At 40.4% G+C, this 27305-nt stretch overlaps 1 protein-coding gene across 1 annotated transcript in view; it reads right to left on the bottom strand.

The window, feature by feature from the left end:
• ARHGEF10 (Rho guanine nucleotide exchange factor 10) overlaps positions 1 to 27305 on the bottom strand; it is a 148620-nt gene that overhangs the window by 94274 nt on the left and 27041 nt on the right. Inside the window, exons 3-10 of the mRNA XM_067558434.1 lie at positions 19590 to 19760; positions 17151 to 17441; positions 16458 to 16524; positions 15799 to 15878; positions 12527 to 12583; positions 6623 to 6786; positions 3300 to 3416; positions 2006 to 2120 (exon numbers count right to left, since the gene is read on the bottom strand). Coding sequence (XP_067414535.1) covers positions 2006 to 2120; positions 3300 to 3416; positions 6623 to 6786; positions 12527 to 12583; positions 15799 to 15878; positions 16458 to 16524; positions 17151 to 17441; positions 19590 to 19760 — 1062 coding nt within the window. The remainder of the gene's footprint in view (positions 1 to 2005; positions 2121 to 3299; positions 3417 to 6622; positions 6787 to 12526; positions 12584 to 15798; positions 15879 to 16457; positions 16525 to 17150; positions 17442 to 19589; positions 19761 to 27305) is intronic.

Here is a 27305-nt window from a genome sequence, read left to right as displayed (position 1 = left end):
ATACCTCAGTGGTGGGACTTGGGGCCATCCTATCCCAAGAGGTTAACAGGGAAGAACACCCTTTCTTTATCTAAGCCATAAGTTATTTCCCACTGGGCAGGAAGGGTTTAACCCTACCCTCAGGGGGGAGGAAGCATCTGCTCTTACTGCTGGTGTGCTAAGATAAAAAGCACCCTTTTGCCCACCCTTTTGCCCTTGTTATGCATGCTCAAACTGGTATGCTAGCCATAAAAAGGAAGCAGCTCAACTCAGTTGGGGCTGGATGCCAAGGAGGAAGGATGAGGGGTGGAGGCTCCAGGCAGGAAGACAGAGGAGTCTGTGGATGCTTCATGAAGGCCAGATTTTCAGGCTGCTATGCCTGCTGAGGGATCTGGAGACCCCAACAATGCCCAGGCCGAGGCTTCAAGAATCAGGGTAGGAAATGGCCCAGGGGGATGGCTACCTATTGGCCCTTGGAGAGTTAGCGTTTTGGCCGGATCCCACTGACTCAGTGGCACTCACTTGTCACTGACAGGGCCCTGGGTTGGGACCCGGTGGAATAGAATGGGCCAGGTTCCCCTACCCCGGCCGTCACCCACCCCCATGTGGTGGCCCATTTGAATCTGGCTATTAGGCCGTGCTGCTCTGAGGGCTGGAGCTGCTCTGTTGGCTCTGGCCAGTAGGCAACACAACCCTGAGGCTGAGGACAGCCTGACAAGCTTGACCATGGTGTCTGAGCACCCCCGCCTCACCCAAGAGGGTGACGGGGTTACTTACCCCGTGACAGTTATCCTCAGACAGAGTTTGTAAAACTAGCCAGTTTTCCATGGACTAGGAAACTGGCTGAGAGCACAGTCCATGCAGAAATGTACAGGCCCTTCTTCTGGGCTACATAACCTCTACATAATTAAAGTATGCTAGCTCCATGGCAGACCAAACAATGAAAGGTTTACTTTTTGGTGAAGATCAAACTCCAAATGCACCCGTGCCATACTAATGCATGAGGATAAGCTTATGAGTAGGAAAGCTGTGCAAAAAACCTCCCATTCTCCAGTACTCACCTGTTCAGGAACCAGTTTATGTTCAAATCAGAGATATGCTCTTTATGTCAGTCCCTACAGCCTAATGGCTATAATAATTATCTTGCCAGGCATCTTAAGTTGTGAGAGAGACTAGCTCCCTCCATTTATTTGGGATGAGAAGGAACTTTGTATACCCTGACAAACTATCTTGGTGATCTGCTGCTGATGGTAGGGAGGCTCCTGGTGGGCAGGGCAGTGTGTCTGTTGTTACCTGGGACAGGGATTATTCAGATCAGCAATCTCCTGAGAAAGCTCCTTCCTTTCCTATCAATTTCCATTTCTTGAAGGATGGTAGGTGGTGGTACTCAGCTTGCAGTCCTTCGACTCCTCTTTCCTTGGCTGATACAATGACCTCCATTTCAAAGGCATACCATGGCATGGAGGTACAAGAGTTTCCCTTTATGCTTGGGACTGGAAATAATGGTGGTATGTGTACAGCATAATTTGGCAAATGCTGCAGTAAGGAGCTAACGCAGGAAAGCAGTCTTAAGATGCAGACTCTTTAGATTCTTCAGCAGCTGGCTGACATTCAAAGGAGTTATTTAAGGGAAGGAAATGGGGGAGACTTAGCCCCCGATATTTCCCATATTCCCATTTGCCATACTACATATGAGCTTTGGACTAGGCATTCTAGTCAGAGTACTGCTTATTGTAAAGGAGCACACTTAAATGGCTGAGCAAGGCTGACTGAAGCATAATATGGCTAAATCAGGTTTCTAGTGGATTTCTAAGGCCCTCAAGATTGCCTTGAAAATCTTAAAGCTCTTGGAGACGTCAGAACTACACATCTATCAGGGCCCTGATGGTGAGACATGCTTTATCAATGTAATGTCAATCTCACATGTCTAATAGGCTGCTGGTAATAAATAACATGCTAAGACAATCACCTAAGTATCTAAGTGAACCTTACAGAGAAACTTAAACAACATGTGATCAGCACCTACCCTGGGTAATAAAGGATTTGGTTCTGATGAATGATCGACCTTTCTTCACAGCTGCTTTAGTCTTTTCATAGCCATCCTTGGTACCTTCCTTAGCAGCCCTCATGAGCTTTTGCATCTGCAAGACAGCAAAAAACATATTCTACATGTTCAGTGAATAATAAGAGTAGAATTCAACATATTGTAATAGCAGTCTTCTTAAAAGATGTCTCCTTCTAAAAGAACATTGTCAAGTAGTTTAGGCCTAAAATCTAACTTATAATAACTATAATCTGAGGGAAGAAAAACTACTCCAGGTGTTATGAATATATATAGATATTTTAAAATATATTAACTGAGGAGGGACCTCAAATCTGAACACTGGTCTCTCCTGTCCTCTGATTTTTTTTGGATAACACCCACACCTGGAAGAGACCTGTTTTCTGGATCTGCAATCCAAGATGGCGGACATTTTACAAGAACCACTAGATTTCCACGCTTTAAGCTGGCAGAAATCTTACAGGTTCAGCTGGGCAGATATGTTCTGAGAACAGATCACAAAATGTCACTGCCATGAAGCTGAAACCTGGCCCAAGTTCAACCTCAAATACAAGTCACTAACCCTATCCCAAACTGAAACTGATCTGAGCACTGGCTCCTTGTTCCATTTATAATTAATTACATTCTTAAATAAGACCTGTATTGCAAGGACATTTAAATTACAGCCCATCGCGATCTTCATTATTTTATTTTAAGCACACACGAAAAAAGTGTTATTATTAGCAAGAGACCCAACTTTCCTAATAAATCTCCATTAAAAAAACTGCTCTCCCTTTCCTGATTGCAGCCACAGCAAAAATTAACACTACTCCCACAATTGTGCTGACACCGTCAATTATACCAGGGCACAAACAAAGGTATCTTACTGTGACAAGGCACTTTCTCTATATGAGCTGAAGTTGTTATTGAAAAACAACCTTCTTCATTTCGGCTCCAATCTATACAAAGGATGAAGGCCCCCAATCCTGCAATCTGATCCATGTGGGAAGAGCCCTCTGCCCACATAGGTCCCCTGGACTTTAACGAGGGTCCACAAGGGATCTGCATACATAGATCAGGTTGCACGGTCAGGGTCACAAAACATTAAGGAAAGATAATCTAGCTGATCTTCTAAAAGTATTATTACAGACAGAGAGTAAACTCTATAAAAGTCCTTAGCAATGTTCTTTTAAGACAAACTGTACAATTTCCAGTACATTTAGAAATAATTTAAAATAAGATACTGTCCATTTTTATATTCAAAAATTAACTACACTACCTTCAGCTCATGTTTTTGCTTTAGTTGCTGAATCTCTACCGCTCCCACAGTGTTTGCCATCAAATCTTTCATCTTTTTCTCATAGTGCTCCTTTAAACGGGTTAGGTCATGAGATAGCTACAGTATATAAAAAAATACAATCTTTCAAAAAGCCTGTAGTGCAAACTTAACACTAAAGTACTTGCAAAGTATCATGCATGCGATTCTGTCTGCCTATTAGTGTCCAGTCAATAGAGAGAATGTAACCAATTAGGGGAACATCCATTTGGTAGCTGGACTTCTTGTTTATGTGTCCGACACATTGCTGCACTTACTGGGTATGTCTACACAGGGATGAAAACCCATGGCTGCCCCAGGTCAGCTAACTCAGATTCATAGGGCTCAGGCTCTGAAGCTGAAAACTGGTTGTGTAGACGTTCCAAGGGTGGAGATTCTCGGAGCTTGGGTTCCCGCCCAAGCCCAAAAGTCTACACAGCAATATTTAGCCCCACAAGTCAGAGTCAGCTGACCGGGGCCAGCAACGGCCAGGTCATGGGGCTTTTATCCCCCATGCAGTACCCATTGAGGCTTAGACTGAGGCCATCATGATCCACTGGCAATTGCTTTACATGATAAAAGGAAGAGAGCTTTCCTCCATCCAAATGACTAAAGTTGCGCTAAGTTCATCTAAATTTAAAGTTCTCTGTGCATCTCTTGAATCTATTATAATATATTAGCATTAACCTAGAACACCATTCCAGTGTGCTAAGTATGAATCCTAGCTTCTATATTTCTGAAGATTCTCAAGAATGGTGCACTGAAAGAAAAACTGTCAAAACAGGCCAAAGTATCTGCAGAACTTCTGAATATCTTTGAAATTGGCAGTCCATCACACTGGTGAGTTGGGTAAACACAGTTTAGTAGGGAAAGATGTATAATCTGTTAGTTAGAGCACAGGAGTGGGAATCAGGAATTCTGTGTTCTAGTCACAGCTTTATTCCAGATTCACTGCAGGGCTTGGGCAAGTCACATAATCACTCCGTGCATGAATCTGTAATAAAGGGACAATACCTGCTGAGGGCTGTTGTGAGGCTTATTAATTAATGTTTGTGAAGAACTCTGAGAACCTCAGGTGAAAGTACAAAGAAAAATATTCACTGAAAAAACTCACTGTAGAACTTTCCATCTTGACGTCAAGAGCATTGTTTGACAACAAATTAACGTAATATGGAACGAGATGTCCATCAAGTTGAAAACAAAGGGCCAAATTCTGCCCTTGGGTACACCCTTCTAGGCCAAGAAGTAATTAACACCATTGGCACCACTCTTGCCTTACACCAATATAAATGAGAGCAGAATCTGATCCACAGACAAAAGGGCGTTTCATTTTGCAAACATGCCATCTCACCAAAAAAAAGAAAAATTAAAATGACAAGATTGAAAGTGTGTTTCACTGGAGCCCCACCAACACCTAGAAACAAAACTGCACTTCACTTACACCTTTTAACCAACACAATCTTATGAATATTTGGAAATGGAGATCTAATGGAGCCAGCCTATTCCCCTGATGGCATAGAAGGGCCACAGGAAGTATTAGGAGACCCATCGAAATGGGTCTCTCTCCTGCAGACTTTAGCAACATTATAGGGTTGGTGAGGATGGGGAAGGAGTTTACATCTGGATAGGAATGTGAATAATAAATGAGAGAGGGGAAGCTTTTAGCCACATTGCAAACTCTAAGCACTTCAGGATTTATATTTACAAAGTGTTAAGCATTTAAAGAATTTTTGCCTTATCCTGTACTCATTCAAGCCCCCTTTCTGGTTCCCTCCATTCCCCACAATGACTCCTACTGCCTCCTGCAACCTGTCTATGGCTTCCAGTCTCCTGCATCTCCTTCATTCCCCACCCCTCAATCTATTCTTACCAGTCCCTCCTCCCCTTCCTGGAATCTCTCATTCCAGAATCAGGTAGCACAGCTCCTTGCCAACTAGTCCCCTAGCCTCTTTTAATCAGATACAGTTCTTCAGTCATTCTTCCCCCCACCACTCCACCCCCAGTTTTTGATCCTGTGTGGAACTTCTGCATGCATGGGATACAGGGCAATGGACGGGGCAGGGATATGAAGACAGTAATGCAGTGAGTTAAGAAATCTGTGAAATCAAAATGTGGATCCTGTGGAATTCTGTTCTATTCTGTATAGGTTCTTATATCAAACTTGTATAACATTCTCTTTTCAGTCTTTTCACTTTGTACCCACTTGAATATTTTGTGTTTGAAAGTGGAACATTATTGGGTTTGCAAGCCTTGTAAGAGGAAATGTAAGAAAATGAGAAGTGTAAGGGCAGAGAAAAAATGTAACCATTTAAATATAAGGTATAATACTGGACATAGAGTGTGTAGAAAGACCAAAAAAAAAACCAAAAGAGAACAAGAGAGATGTAACTTGTAATTCAAAAACAGATTCAATAAATAGGCTACATCTCAGCCCTTGATACCTCCCCTGCCTTTGTGTTCCTCTGCAAACCTGCTGCAACAGCTGGCTTTGCAACACCCAGTCCTGACCACCTTGGCATAGGTGGCTGGAGCATCATACACTCTCACAAACCCCAGCTCTGAAATGACCCCTAGAGGACCATTAGCAGCTGGTAGAAACTAGAGCAGCCTGAGAGTGCTTTAACTTACTCTAGGTACTGAAGCAGTCCATGGCTGCCTCCAGGAGCAGTGGAGGATGAAGGCAGCAGGCCAAAGAATTTTGTATACAGACCATCCACCCTCACCAGGCATCCTTTCAGGTGAGTCTTTCTATCTCCAATACCTAGCACAGGTTTCCCTTCAGCTACAATAACTATTTTTTTCAAAGCTGAATCACCATTGAGCAATAAAATAAAAGGTTAAAATCAAAGGGGATGGGGAAATGTTTGCAAACTGACTAGTTTTGTGAATTCTGCAAACCCATTCATGTGAATCAGAAAGTCTCAAAATCCATGAGGGTCACCCAGTTCCACTCTTCATGCTATTTTCCATACTGGCATGCCACTTACACTGTGTCAGCAGCTGCAGAAGTGGAAAAGGTCAAGAACAGCTCACAGGAAACAAACAACCCATTTTCATAGCCCATTTGCAGATCTGTCTCCCTTCATGTTTTCACCAGTTTTTTTCCTTTTATATTTTGCCTTCAGTCCTCATTCTCATACCGGTTCATTGCTCATTTGCAAAGATGCTCTTTGTACATGGAAGTTGGGTTCATGAGAAGGTAGGGGGACAACTGGGCAAGGTAAATATTGAGCAATGAGGGTAATTAGAAAAACTGAAAAGGAAAAACACTGCTGTGGGTTACATACATGTTTTTTGTGGTTGCCTCGCAAAAAGGAGCTGGGAATTCCATTTTTGCACTCTGAGTCACTTTGTTCTTCATAGCTTTCAAACTCACTTGAACTCCATCCATATTCTAGGGAGCTGTTTCCACCTTCCTCTCCATTCTCAACATCATCATAAATCATTTCCTCTGCATACAATAATACCAAAACACAATATTTTTCTTAAGCATCAAAGAATTTCCAATGTGTTTTAATTCCAAAGTGCCTATTCACTAGGGGCTATACTGCACAGGTAGGGTGATGTAGGGAGTCTTTTCTCAGAATTCAAGCTATCCAGCAGATATCTCTTTGGTGAACCACACTAGCATCTGTGGTTAATGCTCTGGTGCTCATACCACATCCCCTAGGGAGGGTGGTCTCTTCAAAAAGGGGTGTTCCAATATATCTGTTTATCTTTATTGTGCTGGTTTGCTGGTGCTAAGATTTGCCTCTATATGTTTTGTTTTATATATAGTAGATCTTTGTGCAAATCCTGCTTATTGTGCACATAAGTTCAGTGGATGTCAACATAATTACTCCCATGCATATGGTAAGCAGGAATTGATGCTTTATATGTAAACTTCCCTTAAATGCATCTTGTTACCACATATACCTCACTTTAGGAACCTTTTCATGAGCAATACACATAATAGATGATGAATTATGATATACTTTGGCTAGGGACAAATTAAAAAGTTACCACTTCAAGAAAAATGGATTAGACCTAAGTATAGCAAGAACTATGCTCCAAAATTGTTATATTTTATGACCCATTTTCATCCTCCCAACTACACTCATACTTCAGAAGTCATGAATATGTCACCTCAAATACTGGAGAATTACTTTGTGTATAAACTAGATTAAGAGCTCAAAACATTAAGCTTTTTCAGATCACTGTCCAACTGGCTTCATGTCAGCAGCCACTCCAAGCGCTGTCAGCTAAACATTAATGGAAAACAATTTGCACAATTAATTATTAAATAAGTTATTATAAACGACTGCATTGTTTAGGGAAATGCTTTTAATTGCTTTATTAATTTCTGTCTCCTACTTTCCATCTTTACCTTGACTGATGTTTTAGCTGGCCCAGGCATGTCCTATCACACACTAATTCTAAATGAAATGGAAAGATTTTGCTGCCAAGTAAGAGAAAGCAGGCATTTGTGTCTGTAATAATAAATGACATTATTTGTACCTTTACAATTAAGGTAGGCGGGCACTTCTATTATAAATTCCTATTTTCAGGGGGATTATCATTTAATATTAAAAACTGCTCTGTAGTAAATCTCAACACACCTGACCAGAGATAATGTTTGGTTTATGCAACAGTCTACAAAGAGACAGGATTTAGCCTATATTTAAATTACAGATTGTTTCAGAGACAAAAATTGACTTTATCTTTGCATATTTGAATAGCCCAATACTTATTAAATTCAGAAACTAAAATTTGACAAGTAATAGTTTTGTAATATTAATAAATATTATTTAAAGCATTTGGTATTAATAAAAGGTGAACTCCTTGAAATGTTGAAACTCAACTTTTGAATCTAGTTGGGTTTTTTCCAGAAATATAGAGTCTGTTCTTAAAACACACTTCTTGCATGACACCTTTCAGTGGCATTCCAGCAAAAGAGAGACTTTAACAAAAAAACCACTGTAATGACAGTGGACTCTAAAACTGTGGGTCATATATAATTAAATAGCTCTACTGTCTTTGTCTGATTCAGGGCCCAGTCCTGTAAAACAATCTGTATGTGGAACTCCCACTGCCTCCAATGGGAGATCTTCACAATAGAGCGCTTATGAGAGGGGGCTAGCTACTCATCCTAGAGGAGGCCACAGGCTTCAGTTGTGCAATGACAGCAGTGAGGGTGGACCGTGCCCCCAAGTCACACGCCAGTGAATTCAATGGGTCTGCCTGAATTGTAGAACGGAAGCATCAGATTGGGAAGTTCATGAGACAGGGACAGTGTCTTTCTGTTAAAACTCATATAGAGTGAGGATTATACAGGTATAAAAACATCGCTACAAACAACACACATTCTAAATTCCTAATAATATTCATCTTTAAACATGGTGTAATTATTTTTAAAATTCCTTATAAATTCAAGAAATTAATTCATCCAATAGGATAAATATGCATTCCCAGCCTGTTCTCAATTTAAAAAGAAACAAATCCTTAGATGTTAATTGCAAAATCTTGTTACATATGTATCAACACTGTTAATAGAGATGGTCACAAAAAACAGCTTTTCCCCCTATGGAAAGTTTAGACTTTTCAGCTGAAAACTTTTGATTTAAAACTAGGGCTGTCAATAAATCACAGTTAACTCAAGCGATTAACGCAAACCAAATTAACTTGATTAAAAAAATTATTCACAATTAATTGCAGTTTTAATCACCCTGTTAAACAATAATATAATATTTTAAATGTATTATAAATATTTTTTGATATTTTCTACATTATAAAATTTATATTGATTTCAATTACAATATAGACTACAAAGTACAGTGCTCACTTTATATTATAATTTTTATTACTGTAGAAAGGGGGTTTGGCCTCTCTCAGAGACAGATAGGGAGGGACCATCAACCCCCTGGTGGATGGAGCCAGGACAACTCCACTTGCGCCACCGGAAGCATGGGGTGGGTCAGGAGGTATAAAAGGCGAGCCCTCCAGCTCAGTTGGACTGGAGTTGCCAGAGAGAAGGACGTCTGTCTTCCCCGATGCTGTGGCTCAAGCCCGACGGCTGAGGAGCTGCCTACTGCCTGGAATCCAGAGGAACTACTGGAGCTGCCTGCGACACTGAGAAGCTATTGGGGTTCCCCTTGTGATTTAACCCGGGGAGACAAACGGCGACCCCAAGGCCCAGGTACTCCAGGGAAAGACGGTAGGAAGGAGCCCAGGGGAACGAGACAATCACCCGGTTGTGTTGTGGCCTGAAGCCATGTCAACGAGTTTCGGCTGGAGCCCTGCTGAACACTTGGCCACCATGAGGGTCATAGGCTGGGACATGGTAGAGTAGGGTGGAGCCAGGTTCCCCTACCCCGTTCCTCACTGCCGACCCAGTCTTGGTGCAACAGCCCTGCCTGTGAGCTCCTAGCCTTTACTGGTGCTCACTCCCTACCTGTAAGCCCCTAAACTCGCCTGGGGCTATAGATTGCTTGATAGTCCCGCCCTGCCTGAGACTATAAACTGCCTCATGAATGCTAATTTCCACTTCAGGCTTCAGATCACACAGAGGCACCATAGCGAGGGGGCATGGCCTCCCTCCCAGATGGACAGGAAGGGATGGCTCCACGCCTTACAATTGCAAATATTTGCACTGTAAAAAAGATAAACAAAAGAAATAGTATTTTTCAGTTCACCTCATTCAAATACTGTAGTGCAATCTCTTTATTATGAAAGTGCAACATACAAATGTAGTTTTTTTTGGTTACATAACTGCACTCAAAAACAAAACAATGTAAAACTTTAGCGCCTACAAGTACACTCAGTCCTACTTCTTGTTCAGCCAATTGCAAGGACAAACAAGTCCGTTTCCTTTTATGGGAGATAATGATCCCGACTTCTTATCTACAATGTCACCTGAAAATGAAAACAGGCATTCGCATGGCCCTTTTGTAGCCGGTGTTACAAGCTATTTACATGCCAAATATGCTAACCATTCGTATGCCCCTTCGTGTTTGACCACCATTCCAGAGGACATGCTTCCATGCTGATGACAGGTTCTGCTCAACAATGATCCAAAGCAGTGCAGACTGATGCACATTCATTTTCATCATTTGAGTAAGATTCCACCAACAGAAGGTTGATTTTCTTTTTTCATGGTTCAGATTCTGCAGTTTCCACATTGGAGTGTTGCTCTTTTAAGACTTCTGACAGCATGTTCACACCTTGTCCCTCTCAGATTTTGGAAGGCACTTCAGGTTCTTAAATCTTGGGTTGAGTACTGTAGTTGTCTTTAGAAATCTCACATTGGTATCTTCTTTGTGTTTTGTCAAATCTTCAGTAAAAGTGTTCTTAAATGAAACAACATATGCTGGGTCATCACCCAAGACTGTATAACACCAAATACATGGTAGAATGCAGATAAAACCATGGAACACGAGATATACAGTTCTCCCCAAGGAATTCAGTCACAAATTTAACTAACACATTATTTTTTTTAATGAGCCTCATCAGCATGGAAGCATGCCCTCTGGAATGGTGGCTGAAGCATCAAGGAGCATACAAATGTTTAGTATATCTGGCACATAAATACTGTGAAACACCAGTTACAAAAATGCAATGTTAATGCCTGATGTCACTTTCAGGTGAGTTTGTAAATAAGAAGCAGGCAGCATTATCTCCCTCAAATGCAAACAAACTTGTTTGTCTTAGCAGTTGGCTGAACAAGAAGTAGGAGAGAGTGGACTTGTAGGTGCCAAAATTTTACATTATTTTGTTTTTAATGCAATTATGTAACAAAAAAATCTACATTTGTAAATTGCACTTTCATAATAAAGAGATTGCACTACAGTACTTGTATGAGGTGAATTGAAAAATGCTATATCTTTTGTTTCTTTTTTACAGTGCAAATATTTAATAAAAAAGTAATATGAAGTGACCATTGTACACTTTGTATTCTGTGTTATAATTGAAATCAATATATTTGAAAATGTAGAAAACATCCAAAATATTTAAATAAATGGTATTCTATTATTGTTTAACAAGTGTGATTTAAAACTGTGATTAATCATGATTATTTTTTTATCTTGCGATTAATCGCAATTAATTTTTTTAATCATTTGACAACCTTATTTCAAACCAAAAATTTCAATTCAGAAATTCATATGTGTTATAGTTCAGTTGCCTTATGCCACACTGGCTCAGAGACTGAACTATATCATGGCCTTCTCTCTTGTGGAACCACCATGGTGCATCATTGGAATCCCTGGTCCTGGTGTACGATGGGAGATGTAATTCAGCTGGAGACTTTCCAGGAAGCTTTTGCAGATCACATTATCTAATATCTTTGAACAGCATTGCACCCAGCATTCCACTACTCCCAATTTTCAAGGTGAAAACCAATGGTGCCAGGATTTCATCAAAGTCTACTCTTGTCCCTTTATCCATGGCCACACAGTAAAGGAGTTAGGTTAGTCTGGAGCTAGAGTAAAACTTTTCTACACAGGTGGGTTGCAGCCTTTTTTAACTTCTTCCTTGACTGGTTAATGTACAATAAGCTTTAGTAATAAAGTAGTGGAATTCATTTACACGAGTTCCCATCTTGATTTGTTATGTAACTATTGGTCACAGAACAGATTTTGTTTGAGATTTGGCTGCTGGCTAACTTTACCCTTGAGTGGGTTGACTTACTGTGAAGTCAGCATCTAGAGTGTTAGCCATCAGAAGGCTCCACTACATTTAGACATCAGGTACTAGTCTACCTCATCATGCTCAGTGAAGTTCACCCAAGATCATCCCCAAAAGTCTTGTGGTTTTGAAGATATGCTTTTAGGCCAATTCTCTGTATAAGTTTTTTTTTTTTTTTAAATAACAACAGTGCCCAAGGGTGAGACTGTGACTATGGCAGAGATCTGAATGTTCACAATGGTCCCTTCTGGCCTTGGAATCTATGAATCAGGCCTTTCAACAGTGTAACAGAGAAGGCCTTTGGAGGCAAATTTTGATGGGAATAGTCCCTAATTTGGAACTTCCTAGGACTTGATGATTTGTGACACAATGATAATGGTATCTACATGAAGTTTTGAGTATTTAACTTAGACCTATATGTCTGTCTGATACAAATGCCCAAAGAGCATGTTATAGTTTTTATGTATGCATTAAAATTAAAACTTATGATTGTATTAAATCATCATCAAAGTTACAGCATAAACTCAAACCTGGTTCAGTGTCTGAATCTTCTTTTGGAACATCATCATAAATTACTTCATCTGGGTCTAATAACAAAAAAGTGGAAAAGCTTTTTAGATTTGTCTCAGACCAATAAAGATGTTGGGTCTTATTAGCAAGTTTGTGCATAAGAGAGACATCCCATTTTCTGTTTACACAGAAATGTCAGCATTTTGCCAGTACCCATATTGAATCAAATAACATAAATAAAGTATAATTATAATAATATTTTTATTGCTGTTATTAACCACAACCATAATAGTTCATGTCACCACTAACACGTCTGGCAGGAATTTTACCTAAGCTGAAAAATGCATTTATGGGGCTCTCCTGTTATTTCTTGCTTGTTCCCAGCACTCTCTCATTCCAAAACCCTGCACCAGCCCCTTCCCTCCAGCTAAGATAAGGTGATCAGATTTTAACAAGGTGAAAAAACAGTCAATTGTCCTGGCTTCTGAGGTGAGTCAAGGGATGGAAGGGGAGAAACAAAAAAGCAGCACACTCTCATCCTTCTATATTTTCTAAGCTTTTGGTTTTCTCGTCTGTTTCTACATTTCCCCGTCGCTCATCATGCCACAATGTTCTCCCTCAGTGCCAAAGGTATTCAATTCATAGAATCATAGAATACTAGAGTTGGAAAGGACCTCAGGAGGTCATCTAGTCTAACCGCCTGCTCAAAGCAGGACCAACCTCAACTAAATCATCTAAATCATCCCAGACAGGACTTTGTCAAGCTAGGCCTAAAAACCTCCCTGGGTAACCCATTCCAGTGCTTCACCACCCTCCTAGTGAAATTTTTTTCCCCTAATATCCAACCTAGACCTCCCCCATTGCATTTTGAGACATTGCTCCTTGTTCAGTCATCTACCATTACTGAGAACAGCCTAGCTCCATCCTCCCTGGAACCCTCCTTCAGATAGTTGAAGGCCACTATCAAATCCCCCATCACTCTTCTCTTCTGCAGACTAAACAAGCCCAGTTCCCTCAGTCTCTCCTCATAAATCATGTGCTCCAGCCCCCTAATTATTTTCATTGCCCTTCAGTGGACTCTCTCCAGTTTCTCCACATCCATCCTTCTTGTGTTGAGGGGCCCAAAACTGGACACAATACACCAAATATGGCCTCATCAATGCCGAATAGAGGGGAATAATCACTTCTCTCGATCTGGTGGCAATGCTCCTACTAATGCAGTCCAATATGCCGTTAGCCTTCTTGGCAACAAGGGCAAGCTGTTGACTCATTTCCAGCTTCTTGTCTACTGTAACACCCAAGTCATTTTCTGCAGAACTGCTGCCTAGCTAGTTGGTCTGTAGCAGTGCATGGAATTCTTCCGTTCTAAGTGCAGGACTCTGCACTTGTCCTTGCTGAACCTCATCAGATTTCTTTTGGCCCAAACCTCCAATTTGTCTAGGCCACTATGTATCCTCTCTCTACCCTCCAGCGTAACCATCACTCCCTCCAGCTTAGTGACCCGCAAACTTGCTGAGGGTGCCATTCACCCCATCCTGCAGATCATTAATGAAGCTGTTGAACAAAACTGGTCCAGGAATGGCCCCTCTGTCATCCAGTAAGACACTGAGCCGTTGATCACTACCCGTTGAGCCTGATCATCTAGCCATCTTTCTATCCACCTTATAGCCCATTCATTCAATCCATACTTCTTTAACTTGCTGGCAAGAATACTGTGGGAGATTGTATCAAAAGCTTTGCTAAAGTCATAGTATATCATGTCCACTGCTTCACCCACATCCACAGAGCCAGTCATCTCATCAATTCTTTGTCTGTCTCATTCAGTCTCAGTCCTACATCTTCCTTCTTGTTCAATTTTGTTCCAAACCCACCCCACATCCTGACACAATCCACCTGGATCAGAACCTGCCAGACATAACTGTGTACAGCTGAACCACCAGTAGGCTCACCACTCACAGTACTGCCTGGAATCTGATTCCATCTGAATGGAGGGCTGGTGTGAGGGGTGTTCACTAAGAATCTTCATCGAGAGCTGGGTGGCAAATGTGACAGACCTGGCATGTATGTTTTCCCTCAAACTGCTGTGAATTTCACCAACTCAGCTGGCCCATGGCTCCTTTAGGGGGCCAGGCTGCAAGGTTTAAAAAATCAGGGCAAAACACTGTCTTTCATTAAACAGTCTGGGCAGGACGTCAGAGCCTGAAAATCAAGAGTTTCTTGATTTCCTGGGACAGAGTCTCTCTATCCCCAGGGCCTACACAAAGTCATCTTTAGAATGACTCCTGATCTTTCTAGCACACACAGTATTCATGGTATTTATCACAATTTTTTCCTCTTCATTTATAACCTTTCAGGAGCTTGAAACTGAAATCTGTTTCCTTGGCCAAATGTTTTCTCTTCCTTTGTGCAAGCCAATTGGATTGTTACTATAAGGTTGTCATGAGTGTTAAATTGCTGGTGCTAGTGTCATTATCAAGAATCCCTGATGCAACTGTTTAAGATCCAGACCCTTACTGGGAGTAATTTAATGATCATGCTGATAAACTAAGAAATAGGTTGGGGTGATGAAGTAAATTTCCCACTCCTTCCGATTTCCATGTTGGGGGAATTTCCAGACCAGTGGGACCCATCTCTTTGTACTGGCTGAGCTATGTAACACATCTCAGACCCGGAGAATGCCTCTTTAAGCTACATATCCTCTTTCAATTTCCTGCCCTGAGGCAGAAACTCATTCACCAAACTAAGAGCCTATTTCCCACAGTAGGCTATAGAGGAATTCACTTAGCCTGCCCAGAGTTCTTCACTCCCATCCTCTCCATGAATCCAATTGCCATATGTGGCAAATAGACCTAGGTAGTTGCGTAATGCCAGCTTCATCCTCAAGTGACTCTATCAAGGTACGAGTATCCTCCTTTAAGGCACGGTGAGGAGTCCATGACTGTCAGTGTAGGAGGCCAAAAGGCCTGCAGCCAAAGAAGAGATTGTGGACTTAATGGAATTGCTAGATGTCATCAGCAAATTTCTTCCCCGGTATACATCCATTAGATGGAACCAAAGTATCCCCCCAGCTACTAATACATGACTCCACTTACTTCAACACACGTGAAAAGAATGTGGTCCTTATACTAAAAATAGAGAAGTACATTTTTAATTGTCATTATTTAGCTCTGGAACATGTCTGAAAAATGCAGGAAAAGACAATGTAGATGTTCCCAGGCATAAAATTGTGACTCATAACAACTCTGAGTCACCAACTGACACAGTGATACTGCTGTGGCTGTTTGATACTTACTTTCCATCCAGGATGTGTTTGCAGGATCTGCAACCCACTTGGCTAGAGCATCTTCTTCTTTACTGACCTGGTTATCTTCACTTGAAAAAACCGCACAAAATAAATGTATTAAAAATCTTGCAAAGTTAGTTTTAAACCATGTCAATAAGTAGCTGAGCTCTATTCATCTTTTTCCTCTCATTCTGAAATTAAAAGGCACTAGAAAACTGTTAGATAGTTCAGATTTAATATGTGAGTTTTATGTTTTTGTTTTTAAGATCTAAGTGCCTTTATAAAGAATTAAGAGTTTAACTTTAGCAACCCATTGTTGGCAATGTTATCCTAAATAAATAAATCACTTATTCTCCATTTTCCAAAGAAAGTCTTTATGTTTACAGTTTCTGCCTGTAAGGCAGAAAATTGCCTTGCTGGAACATGTAAAAATTAAACTTCTCTCTTTCACAGATGTCAAAGGGCCATTCATAATGACTTTATAAGCATGATTTCAATCAGTGTTGATGCTGGTATACAGAGTTGATTTGGCGTCACAAAGCGCAATGAATGCTGGGGTTGTTAAAAATCCAGCAATGCTAATGTCAGGCAAAAAAAAAAAATTAAAAATATAAAAAGTATGAATTAAGGATTTGCAGATAAATAAATGCTGCTCGATTGCCAGTTACCTATTTGGGGGATCCTCTGAGCTCACTGAATTACAATTGCCATCTTCAGTTACTGATTGTGTACCCACTAAAAAAAGTAGAAGAAAACAGTTACCAGAATGCGAGGACTAAAACATTCTTTTGGTTCAAATATTAGCTTGTAACTTAAATAACTAATGTTACTGCTACTGTTCATCATCATCTACTCTTATAAAATGCGCTTTATCCAAGGATCTCAACATGCTTTATGAATACCTCTCAAAAATAATTAAGCTTCTTGGTGTTATTATATCCATTTGGCCAATGTGGATATTAAGGCCCAGGGGCACAACAAGTCAGTGGCAGAGTTGTTAACAGAACCCAGAGCTCCTGACCAGAGCTGGATACATTACTGGTTTTTCAGTTTGCTAGCAGTTCACTGCTTGCTTCAAAGTACACTGATCCCCCTTGAATAGTGTTTTCTTAGATGCCCACTCCTAATAATACTAAGTCCTTCATGGATTTGTTTCCCCTGTAATAAATAAAAGCCCTTCTCAGATGACTTGGAGGCAAGTTCAGCTGCATACTCTGTTGGTGAAGACTATTTTCAATTGTTACAGAGTTTCCCATAGATGTGAAGGAAGAGTGTTACCTAAAAACTGAGAGGACAATATGGTTCACTGAAATTAAACTAGATCGCTACCTGAGAGAAAGTAAATTCAAAAGATATTGTACCTTCTTCATCCACAGAAATATTGCGTATTATGACAGGACTGGAGTATGCTGGCAGCAGCAAAGGTAAATTGGATGGTACAGCATAGCCACAGGGCACAGGAACAGAATATCCACCAGACACATTAGGGCTTGCACTTTCATCATGAGGATTGGGTTCTGGTGATGAGGAATGATCCTTCTCTTGGATTGGTGAAATATTTATGACAGAATACGGGCTTACTTTTCTTGGAGTGCCCTCTGCATGGGATTCTGTTGTTTGTATTTTCTCAGTTCTACCTATGTTGTCATCCCCTTGACAAATAAAAGAAGCATAAGCTTTCATTTATCACGTAACTGTTTGTGTGCAAAATTATACTGCACTAAATAGTAACTCTAGTATTTCTATGGCTCTTGCAACTGTAGTATTTGAGCACCTCAGAATCTTTAAAATATTTATCCTCACAAAACCCCTGTGAGTTGTGACAAGGCTATTATCCCCAATTTATAGATGGTGAACTGACACACATTGGGAGGGAAGATGTCCCTTGTAACTTTTAGCCCAGGGTTAGGGTACTCACTGGGGATGTGGGAGACTCCTTGTTCAAGTCTCCCCTCCATCTCACAGGGAGAACAGATTTGAACAGAGCTCTGCCACCTCTCAGGTGAGTGACGTAGTCATGGGGCTATGCAATATTCTGATGCAGGGCTCCCTCAATCTCTCCTGTTGAAGTTGTTCCACTTTGAATAGGTAAAGAAAAAGTGACTGGAGCAGGGAGAACATAAGAACAGCCATACTGGGTCAAACCAATGGTCCACCTAGCCTAGTATCCTGACTTCCGATAGTGGCCAATGCCATGTGCTTCAGAGGGAATGAACAGAAGAGGTAATCCATCTCATCCACCCATTCCAAGCTTATGGAAAACAGAGCTATGGACACTTCAGAGCATGGTTTTGCATGCCTACCCATTCTGGCTAATAGCCATTGATGGACCTATTCTCCATGAATTTATCTAGTTCTCTTTTGAACCCTGTTATAGTCTTGGCCTTCACAACATCCTTTGGCAAAGAGTTCCACAAGTTGACTGGGCATTCTGTGAAAAAATACCTCCTTTTGTTCATTTTAAACCTGCTGCCTATTAATTTAATCTGGTGACCCCCAATTCTTGTGTTATGAGGAATAAATAAAACTTCCTTATTTACTTTCTCCACATCAGTCATGAATTTATAGACCTCTGTCATATCCCCCTTAGTCCTGTCTTTTCCAAGATGAAAAGTCTCAGTTTTATTAATCTCTCCTCATATGGAAGCTGTTCAATTTTCCTAATCATTTTTGTTGCCCTTTTCTGTACCTTTTCCAGTTCCAATACATCTTTTTTTAAATGTGGTGACCAGATCTATACACAATATTCAAGCTGTGGGCAATATACCATGGATTTATAAAGAGGCAATATGATATTTTCTTATTATCTATCCCTTTCCTAGTGATTCCCAACATTTTCTTTGCTTTGTTTTGACTGCTGCAGCACATTGAGTGGATGTTTTCAGAGAACTATCCAAGATCTCTTTCCTGAGTGGCAACAGCTAATTTAGACCCCCTAGATCAGGATCCTGGTTCTCCCTCTCCTCGGTGAATTACTCTATAGCTTGGTGGTTAGATCATGTCTAAGTATGTATGGGCATGGTGAATGCTCTTAACCGACAGACAGGTCTATAGCTCCTAGTCAATGAAAGAAGCTTTGTTTTCATTTACAGGACAAAAGTATGCTCCATTTATTTTTAAGAGCACATCCACTCAATGCCACTAACCAGGTTGCCAAGCTGAGTGAAGTAAGTCCCCTTGCTGCCAAGTTGCCACTATAGCTTCACTTCACAGCCCGAGTATACAAATCTGGGCTTGTGGGGCACATGCCGAGCTCTCTGAAAATAGTCACGTAAACAGCGCTTTGAAGCTGTGGCTCACACTGGAGCTCAGACTCTGAAGTCCACCCCACTATCTAGCCTTCAGAGCATCAGCCACAACTTCAGAGCACTATCTGTACAGTTATTTTTAGAGTGCTAGCATGAGCCCCGCTGGGAGGCTCACTTCCACACACTGTATAGACACACCCTATGAGGCTTACTTAGGGATTCCCACAGATAATCATTGTCTCTAGGAGAAAATAAAGACCCTACCATGACAGCAGATGCCTGCACAAGATAGGGATGAGAAGACCAATCCCTGGGTTAGGTGTAGCAGGTGAATAAGAATCCTGTCAGGGACAATAACTACCCATTCTCCTTGTTAAGTTCACAAGGAACTAAAGTATTTGGAGGGTAAATTAAATCACTTTCACATTCCTTCTATGGAAATACTTTGGAACCTACAGCAATCCTATCAGCATGAAAAGCATCTGATAAATAAGGGACTTGAACCTTACCTGAGCATTACTGCCATGGCCTACCGGCAACGTAAAGGCTTACCTGTGGAGTTAGTCCCCTCGTGTTCTATATTAATCCTAGAGTCCAAAACAGGCGGCACCAGTGCTTGTCTGTCTGCTTCTGGTATTTCATCTCCGCTATCAAAATCAAATTGTTCCCCTTCTTCCTCCTCTTCATCATTGGTACCACTGCCTTTTAATTCATCTTCTAGAACTGAGCAGAGAGGAACCATTCTTTATTAATGATTTAATGAAATGAGTAAATGCTCACTGTTGTGGATGAGGGTTGCACAATTAAGTGTGAGAATTTTAGGCTCCATATGACAATATATTTGATATATTTCTAAGACCATTTAGTTCTTAGTAACTCTTTTTAATGTAAACCATATCAAGTAAATACCTGTATAATACAACATGTTTCTATTTTTAACAAAGATGAGCCATAACCAGAACACTTGTTATGAATAAACTTCAACTGCTTCCTCTGAAAACTTTGGAAAAGTTCACATCTGAATCCAGATCCAAATCTAAACTTTGTTGCTTAAGCCCCTCTTTCCTTCTCCACAGAGTCCAAGATCAGAAGGGATCATTGTGATCACCTAGTCTGACCTCCTGTGTACAACAGGCCATAGAACTTCCCCAGAATAATTCCTAGAGCATAGCTTTTAAAAAAAAATCCAATCTTATTCTTGAAATTGTTAGTGATGGAGAATCCACCATGACCCTTGGCAAATTGTTCCAATGGTTACTCAAAACCATTAAAAATGTATGCCTTATTTCCAGTCTGAATTTGCCTAGCTTCAACTTCCAGCCACTGAATTATGTTATACCTTTCTCTGCTAGATTGAACAGCCCATTATTAAATATTTATTCTCCAAGTAGCTATTTACAGACAGTGATCAAGTCACCCCATAACCTTTTCTTTGTTAAGCTATATAGATTGAGCTTGTTGAGACTAACACTCTAAGGCATGTTTTCAAATCCTTTAATCATTCTCATTGCTCTTTTCTGAACCTTCTCCAATTTATCAGCATCTTTCTTGAATTGTGGATACCAGACCTAGACACAGTATACCACTGCCAGATACAGAGGTAAAACAACCTCTCTACTCCTATTCAAGATTCCTCTCTTTATGCATCCCAGAATCGCATTTAGCTCTTTTGGCCACACATCACAGTGGGAGCTCATGTTTAGCTGATTATCCATCATCACCCTCAAATCTTTTTCAAAGTCACTGCTTCCCAGGATAGTCTCCATCCTGTAAGTATGGCCTACATTCTTTTTTCCTAGGTATATATATTTACATTTAGCCATATTAAAACACATATTGTTTGCTTGCACCCAGTTTACCAAGTGATCCAGATCACTCTGGATCAGAGACTTATCCTCTTCCTTATTTGCCACTCTCCCAATTTTTGTGTCATTTGCAAACTTTATCAGTGATGATTTTATGTTAAATAGAGTACGGACTCCATTGAAAACACACCCACTCGATAATGATTCCCCATTTATGATTACGTTTTAAGACCTATCAGTTATCCAGTTTTCAATGCAGATAATGTGTGAATTGTTAATTTTAGTTCTTCCCACTCAAACTTTGGTTCCTCTGCTGAGACTGAGAACAACAGCACCAGTTAGTGCCAGCATGACTAGAAGAAACTCTCTTCACATGGGCATCAAATATTTATCTGATGGTACTGAGTTATGCTCAGTACCTGCCTGAGCTGGCTTTCAGCAAATGACTGAGGGTGAAGTACTCTCTATTCTATTTGCAAACCCATAGGTCGACAGCGCCCCACATTTCTAAATCCTGACCTTTGTAAAAGTAACAGCTGAATCAAATGAATTACCTCTCCTGTGACAAACTAGACAGGGAGAGCTTCTTGACTCTGTCCATAAAAAAACTGGGAGGAATGAGGTGCAGAAGGAAGAAGTGTGTCCCCCATAAGCCCTTCTACCTTCCTGGCAGAGATTGGTCTCAGCAGGGTTTGTGGGGCAGGAACTGGGATCCAGCTGTTCTCTGTGCCACTGTCCTTGCATGACCACAGCATCATGGGTACCCCATTAGGATTTAATTCTGCCGCAGTAAAGCTCCTACTGTTGCACTTACTGCCTGAGGGCAGCCTCAGCTCCTACTGAAGCCATTGTACCAGAACCATGGTGGACACAACAGCCACGGAAAAAAGAAGCCTGCCCAAGCAGCGGTACCTTCTTCCACCAATCTCCCTTTTTTGTGGGTCATCAGGACACAAAGGTTGAGACACCTTACCCCTTCCCACTCTGGGATTGCCATAATACCCCACCTCAAGCCCCCTGTCTGCTGAGGAGAAAACTGCCAAAAACCTCCATGAAATGGAGGAAATTACTTGTGGAGTTTTCTGCCCTATTCCCATACACCCACTGCTACCCTGAGGCTTTCCACAGTATCAGGATACATCCCATAATATATTTTAAAGTACATATTTTTCAATAACATATTAAGTGCACAAGAGAAGTAATTTACCACTGTTTTCTTTAGGTAATGTGAGGTAAAAAAAAACTCTTGCAGAGTTTAAATTTCCTGAGTTGGGATGATTTTATCAACATCTTCACCAGCCAGGACATGCTTGGTATCCTTATGATAAAACCCACACAGTTCACAGCTCCTGTCTGTTTAGAGTGTCATGGTGATAAACATTCTTGCCAGAGCTTCCGTTTCTTCAGGCTGAGACAGCATATTTTATTATTATACAACAACAAGACCTTTTATACAGTCCTCTTGGGGAGAGGAGGGAGAAGTTGACACTTTTTTTTTAAAAGGAACAAAAATTTATTAGTTGTCTGCTTACTATCATATCTTATGGTTGAGGCAGCAGAACACTTAATTTCAAGCCATTTTATTCATGTGCTTATATACTGTAAAAAGTTATCTGTGGGGCTGAAACTTTACATATGTATCCAAAAGTGATTCCCCCCCCAAAGTGAATAAAATTCTACAAAGCTGATTCGGCGCCCAGTGAAGGTAATAGAAAGGCTCCCACTGACTTCAGTGGGCTTTGGATTAGACCTAAGTGACAATTTTTGAGTTATCAGATCATGGGAAGGGAAAAAATGGGTTTTCAATTTTTTCAGGAGCTTTACTTGCTCTTGGAAAACTCAAATCTCTACCCATGTGCAAAGCCTGAGTAAACTTCTTTTTGTGTGAAGGTGATTTGTCTATGAATGAGCGCATGTAATAACCCATTGGCCATCCACAGGTCTTAATGTACACTACTGCCTGTCCTTCCTCTCTCTCTAGGTAAACTCCATGTAGCTGTGCATCTAACAGCTGGTCCTGATGATCTCAGTCTAATTCTCCTCTATCTTACATAGCCATTTACACCTGAACAATGTGGTGTAAAACACTAGAAGAGATGTTAGTGGATCAGGCCCATGAAGAGAAATTTGGGGCCCTGGGAAGTCATGTTCATTGGGACCCCTCCCATTTCTTTATTCATACAGCTGCTATAGATGTTTTGAGAGGGCCTCAGCTCAGGGCCATGGTACCTTTGTCCCCCCTTTACGTCCCATATGTGGAGAATTCAGATTTGGTAGCACTATACACATATTTTAAACAAGTGTAAATGATCACACATGGTGCAAGGCAGTGGAGAATCTGGCCTACTGAAGAGAAGAGGAAAAAAGAAGCAGAGGAAAGGTGGCAAAAAACAGGTAAGATGAGATTTATTCATCTGGAAAACAATAGGTCTAATGCGCTATTCCATCACACCAGTTTTATACTGATGTACCTCCTTTGGTTGTGAATCTAGCCCAGTATAGACTGCCATCTCCAGAAAATTTATCTGATACACTGTGAAATGGAAGGAGCAATAAGGTGAGCGACTGATCAGCTGATGCAAGGTATGAAAACATTATGACCTAATCAGGGCAGAATTTTCAAAAGAGCCTTAAGTGAGTTAGAAGAATAAGTCTCATTAACTTTCAATGGGATTTGTGCTTCTAACTTACTTAGGCACTTTTGAACCAAAATTTGTAAACCTGCCCCTGCTTTTTAAATGCATTGATTGCCCCTCAACACATTTCTGAAATGACCTCTGCACAGAATTTGACAAACACTACCAGTGGAAGCTCTCCCACCCACACCAGCTCAGTGATGGAATGGTGGGTTAAAGGAAGAATAAAGAAAGAGAACACATCATATTACACACATTTTAGAAACATGGGGACCAGTAAAATCGCTCCAGGAAATTTTAAAACTAGATTCCATCTTATGGCACTGCCGTGTTCCTTCCTTTCTTCTGTATGAACATGAATAACTTTCAACTTTAACATTCAATGATCCCTTGAGTCTTTTAATCCTGAGGGCATATTGTTTCACTTGATGAATCATAAAAACCCATAGAAACCCATAATTGTATTTATACAGAAAGCACATGTAACCTTTATATGGATTTGAAAATAAGTAATCTTATAATTGTTTCCATTTGATTAAAACAATTTAAGAAAAAAAATAACTTGTGGCTATGTGCTTGTGAGCTAAGCAAAGGTCATTACCCAGTAGCAGTCATCAAAAAGACAACGAAGATGGGTGAGGTAATACCTCTTACTGGACCAACTTTTGTGGTGATAGAGACAAGCTTTCAAGCTTCCACAGATCTGAAGAAGAGCTCTGTGAAAGCCTGAAAGCTTGTCTCTCTCATCAACAGAAGTTGGTCCAATAAAAGATATTACCTCACCCACCTTTTCTCTCTAATATCCTGGGACCAACCTGGCTACAATATTGCATATACCTGAAAGACAGTGAGAGAAACTTCTAACTTAAACCAGTTTTAACCACTTCAGTGGAGTTACTTATGGTTTATCCCATTCAGAGAAAAAGAATAGTCTTATAGTTAATGCACTAGACTGGAACTCAGGAGATCTAGGTTTCTTTTCAGGCTCTGCCACAAACTTCTAATGTGACCTTGAGCAAGTCATTTGAACTTATTTTGTCATATTTCCTCATCTACCAGATGAAGGTAATATGCATCTCTTGTCAATAGATCACTTTGGATCTTTGGAGTACAATGGGGTATTGATCTTGGGGAAAGCCTCTAGATGCTACTGTAAAAAATATAATAGCAATAGTAAAAGAGAAGGAAGGCTCATGTCCCAGGATATTCCCTCATACACTAATCCTTTCTTTGCCTAACATGCAGTAACAGGCACAAAATTAGTCCTCACAATCTTTAGCAAAGCAATTTGTTCTCTTCAAATTTTAGACATGGATTTCTGTTTCTTAAGTAGGAAAAACATAAGAATGGCCATACTGGGTCAGACCAATGGTCTATCTAGCTCAGTATCCTGTCTTCTAACCATGGCCAAAGCCAGGTGCTTCAGAGGAAATGAAAAGAATAGGTAATGATCAAGTGATCCATCCCCTATCATCCATTCCCAGCTTCTGGTAAACAGAGGCTAGGGATACTTCAGAGCATGGTTTTGCATCCCTGCCCATCCTGGCTAATAGCCGCTGATGGACCTATCCTCAATGAACTTATCTAGTTCACTTTTGAACCCTGTTATAGTCTTGGCCTTCACAACATCCTCTGGCAAAGAGTTCCACAAGGTGACTGTGCGTTGTATGAAGAAATACCTCCTTTTGTTCGTTTTAAGCCTGCTGCCTATTAATTTCATTTGGTGACCCCTACTTCTTGTGTTATGAGAAGAAGTAAATAAAACGTCCTTATTTACCTTCTCCACACCAGTCATTATTTTATAGCTCTCTATCATATCCCCCCTTAGTCATCTCTTTTCCTCGCTGAAAAGTCCCAGTTTTATTAATCTCTCCTCATATGGAAGCTGTTCCATTCTTCTAATCATTTTTGTTGCCCTTTTCTGTACCTTTTCCAATTCCAAAACATCTTTTTTTAAATGGGGAGACCAGATCTGAATGCGGTATTCAAGATGTGGGCATCCCATGGATTTATAAAGAGGCAATATGATATTTTCTGTCTTATTAGCTATCTTTTTTCTAGTGATTCCCAACATTCTGTTAGCTTTTTTAACTGCCACTGCACACTGAGTGGATGTTTTCAGAGAACTATCCACAATGATTCTCATATCTCTTTCTTGAGTGGTAACAGCTATTTTAGACCCCATCATTTTATATGGAAAACTCAATCCCAAATATATAAGGTGCATTAAATTGAATTTTATCTGCCATTTTTTTGCCCAGTCATCCAGTTTTGTGAGATCCCTTTGTAACTCTTTGCAGTCTGCTTTGGATTTAACTGCCTTGAGTAATTTTGTATCATCTGCAAATTTTGCCACCTCATTGTTTATCCCTTTTTCCAGATCATTTATGAATATGTTGAACAGCACTAATTTCAGTACAGACCTCTGGGGGACACCACTATTTAACTCTCTCCATTCTGAAAACTGACCATTTATTCCTACCTTTTGTTTCCTATCTTTTATCCAGTTACTGATCCAGAAGAGGACCTTCCTTCTTATCCAATGACAGCTTACTTTGCTTCAGAGCCTTTGGTGAGGGACCTTTCTGAAAATCTAAGTACACTATATCCCTGCATCACCCTTGTCCACGTGCTTGTAGACCTCCTCAAAGAATTCTAGATTGGTGAGGCATGATTTCCCTTTACAAAAACCATGTTGACTCTGCCCCAACAAATCATATTGATCTATGTGTCTGATATTTCTATTCTTTACTATAGTTTAAACCAATTTGCCTGGTACTGAAGTTAGGCTTACCTGCCTGTAATTGCCAGGATCACCTCTGGAGCCTTTTTAAAAATTGGAGTCACATTATCTATCCTCCAGCCATCTGGTACAGAAACTATTTTAAATGATAGGCTACAGACCACAGTTAGTAGTTCGGCAATTTCACATTTGAATTCCTTCAGACCTCTTACGTGAATACCATCTGGTTCTGGTGACTTATTACTGTTTAATTTATCAATTTGTTCCAAAACCTCCTCTAATAACATCTCAATCTGGGACAGTTCCTCAAATTTGTAATCTAAAAAGAATGGCTCAAATCTGGGAATCTCCCTCACATCCTCAGCCATGAAGACTGATGCAAAGAATTCATTTAGTTTCTCCGCAATAGCCTTATCTTCCTGGAATGCTCCTTTAGCACCTCGATCATCCAGTGGCCCCACTGGATGTTTAGCAGTCTTCCTGCTTCTGGTGTACTTTAAAAAAAAATTCTGTTACTTTTTGAGTCTTAGGGTAGCTGTTCTTCAAATACTTTTTTGGCCTTCCTAATTATATCTTTACACTTCACTTTCTAGAGTTTATGCTCCTTTCTATTTTCCTCAATAGGATTTAACTTCCACTTTTTAAAGGATGCCCTTGTGCCTCTAACTGCTTCTTTTACTTTGTTGTTTAGCCACGGTGACACTTTTTTGGTCCTCCTCCTCTGTTTTTTAATGTGGGATATACATTTAAATTGAGCATCTATTATGGTGTCTTTAAAAAGTTTCCATGAAGCTTGCAGGGATTTCACTTTTAGCACTGTACCTTTTAATTTCCAAGCAGGGCAGTGCCACTCTCTTCGTAACCTTGTCCATTTAATTATTTCAAACTATTATTTTATAATTTTATCAGTGGAATTGTACTGGATTGTTCTGTCTGATATTGCTTGAACTTTTCTTTTTATGTGCATAACCTGTTTGGACACTCAGGCAATCTAGAAATTGCCAACATATCTGTTTACAAATAGATCAGTTAGAGATAAACCCAAGCCCTGCATCTAAAAATCTTCAAACTTGAAAGAGGTTCA

This window comes from Emydura macquarii, unplaced genomic scaffold, assembly GCF_026122565.2.
Source record: "Emydura macquarii macquarii isolate MOO-44397 ecotype Brisbane River unplaced genomic scaffold, CSIRO-AGI_Emac_v2 contig_2063, whole genome shotgun sequence".
Lineage (NCBI taxonomy): Eukaryota > Metazoa > Chordata > Testudines > Chelidae > Emydura > Emydura macquarii.
This window is presented reverse-complemented; position numbering and strand designations above follow the sequence as displayed.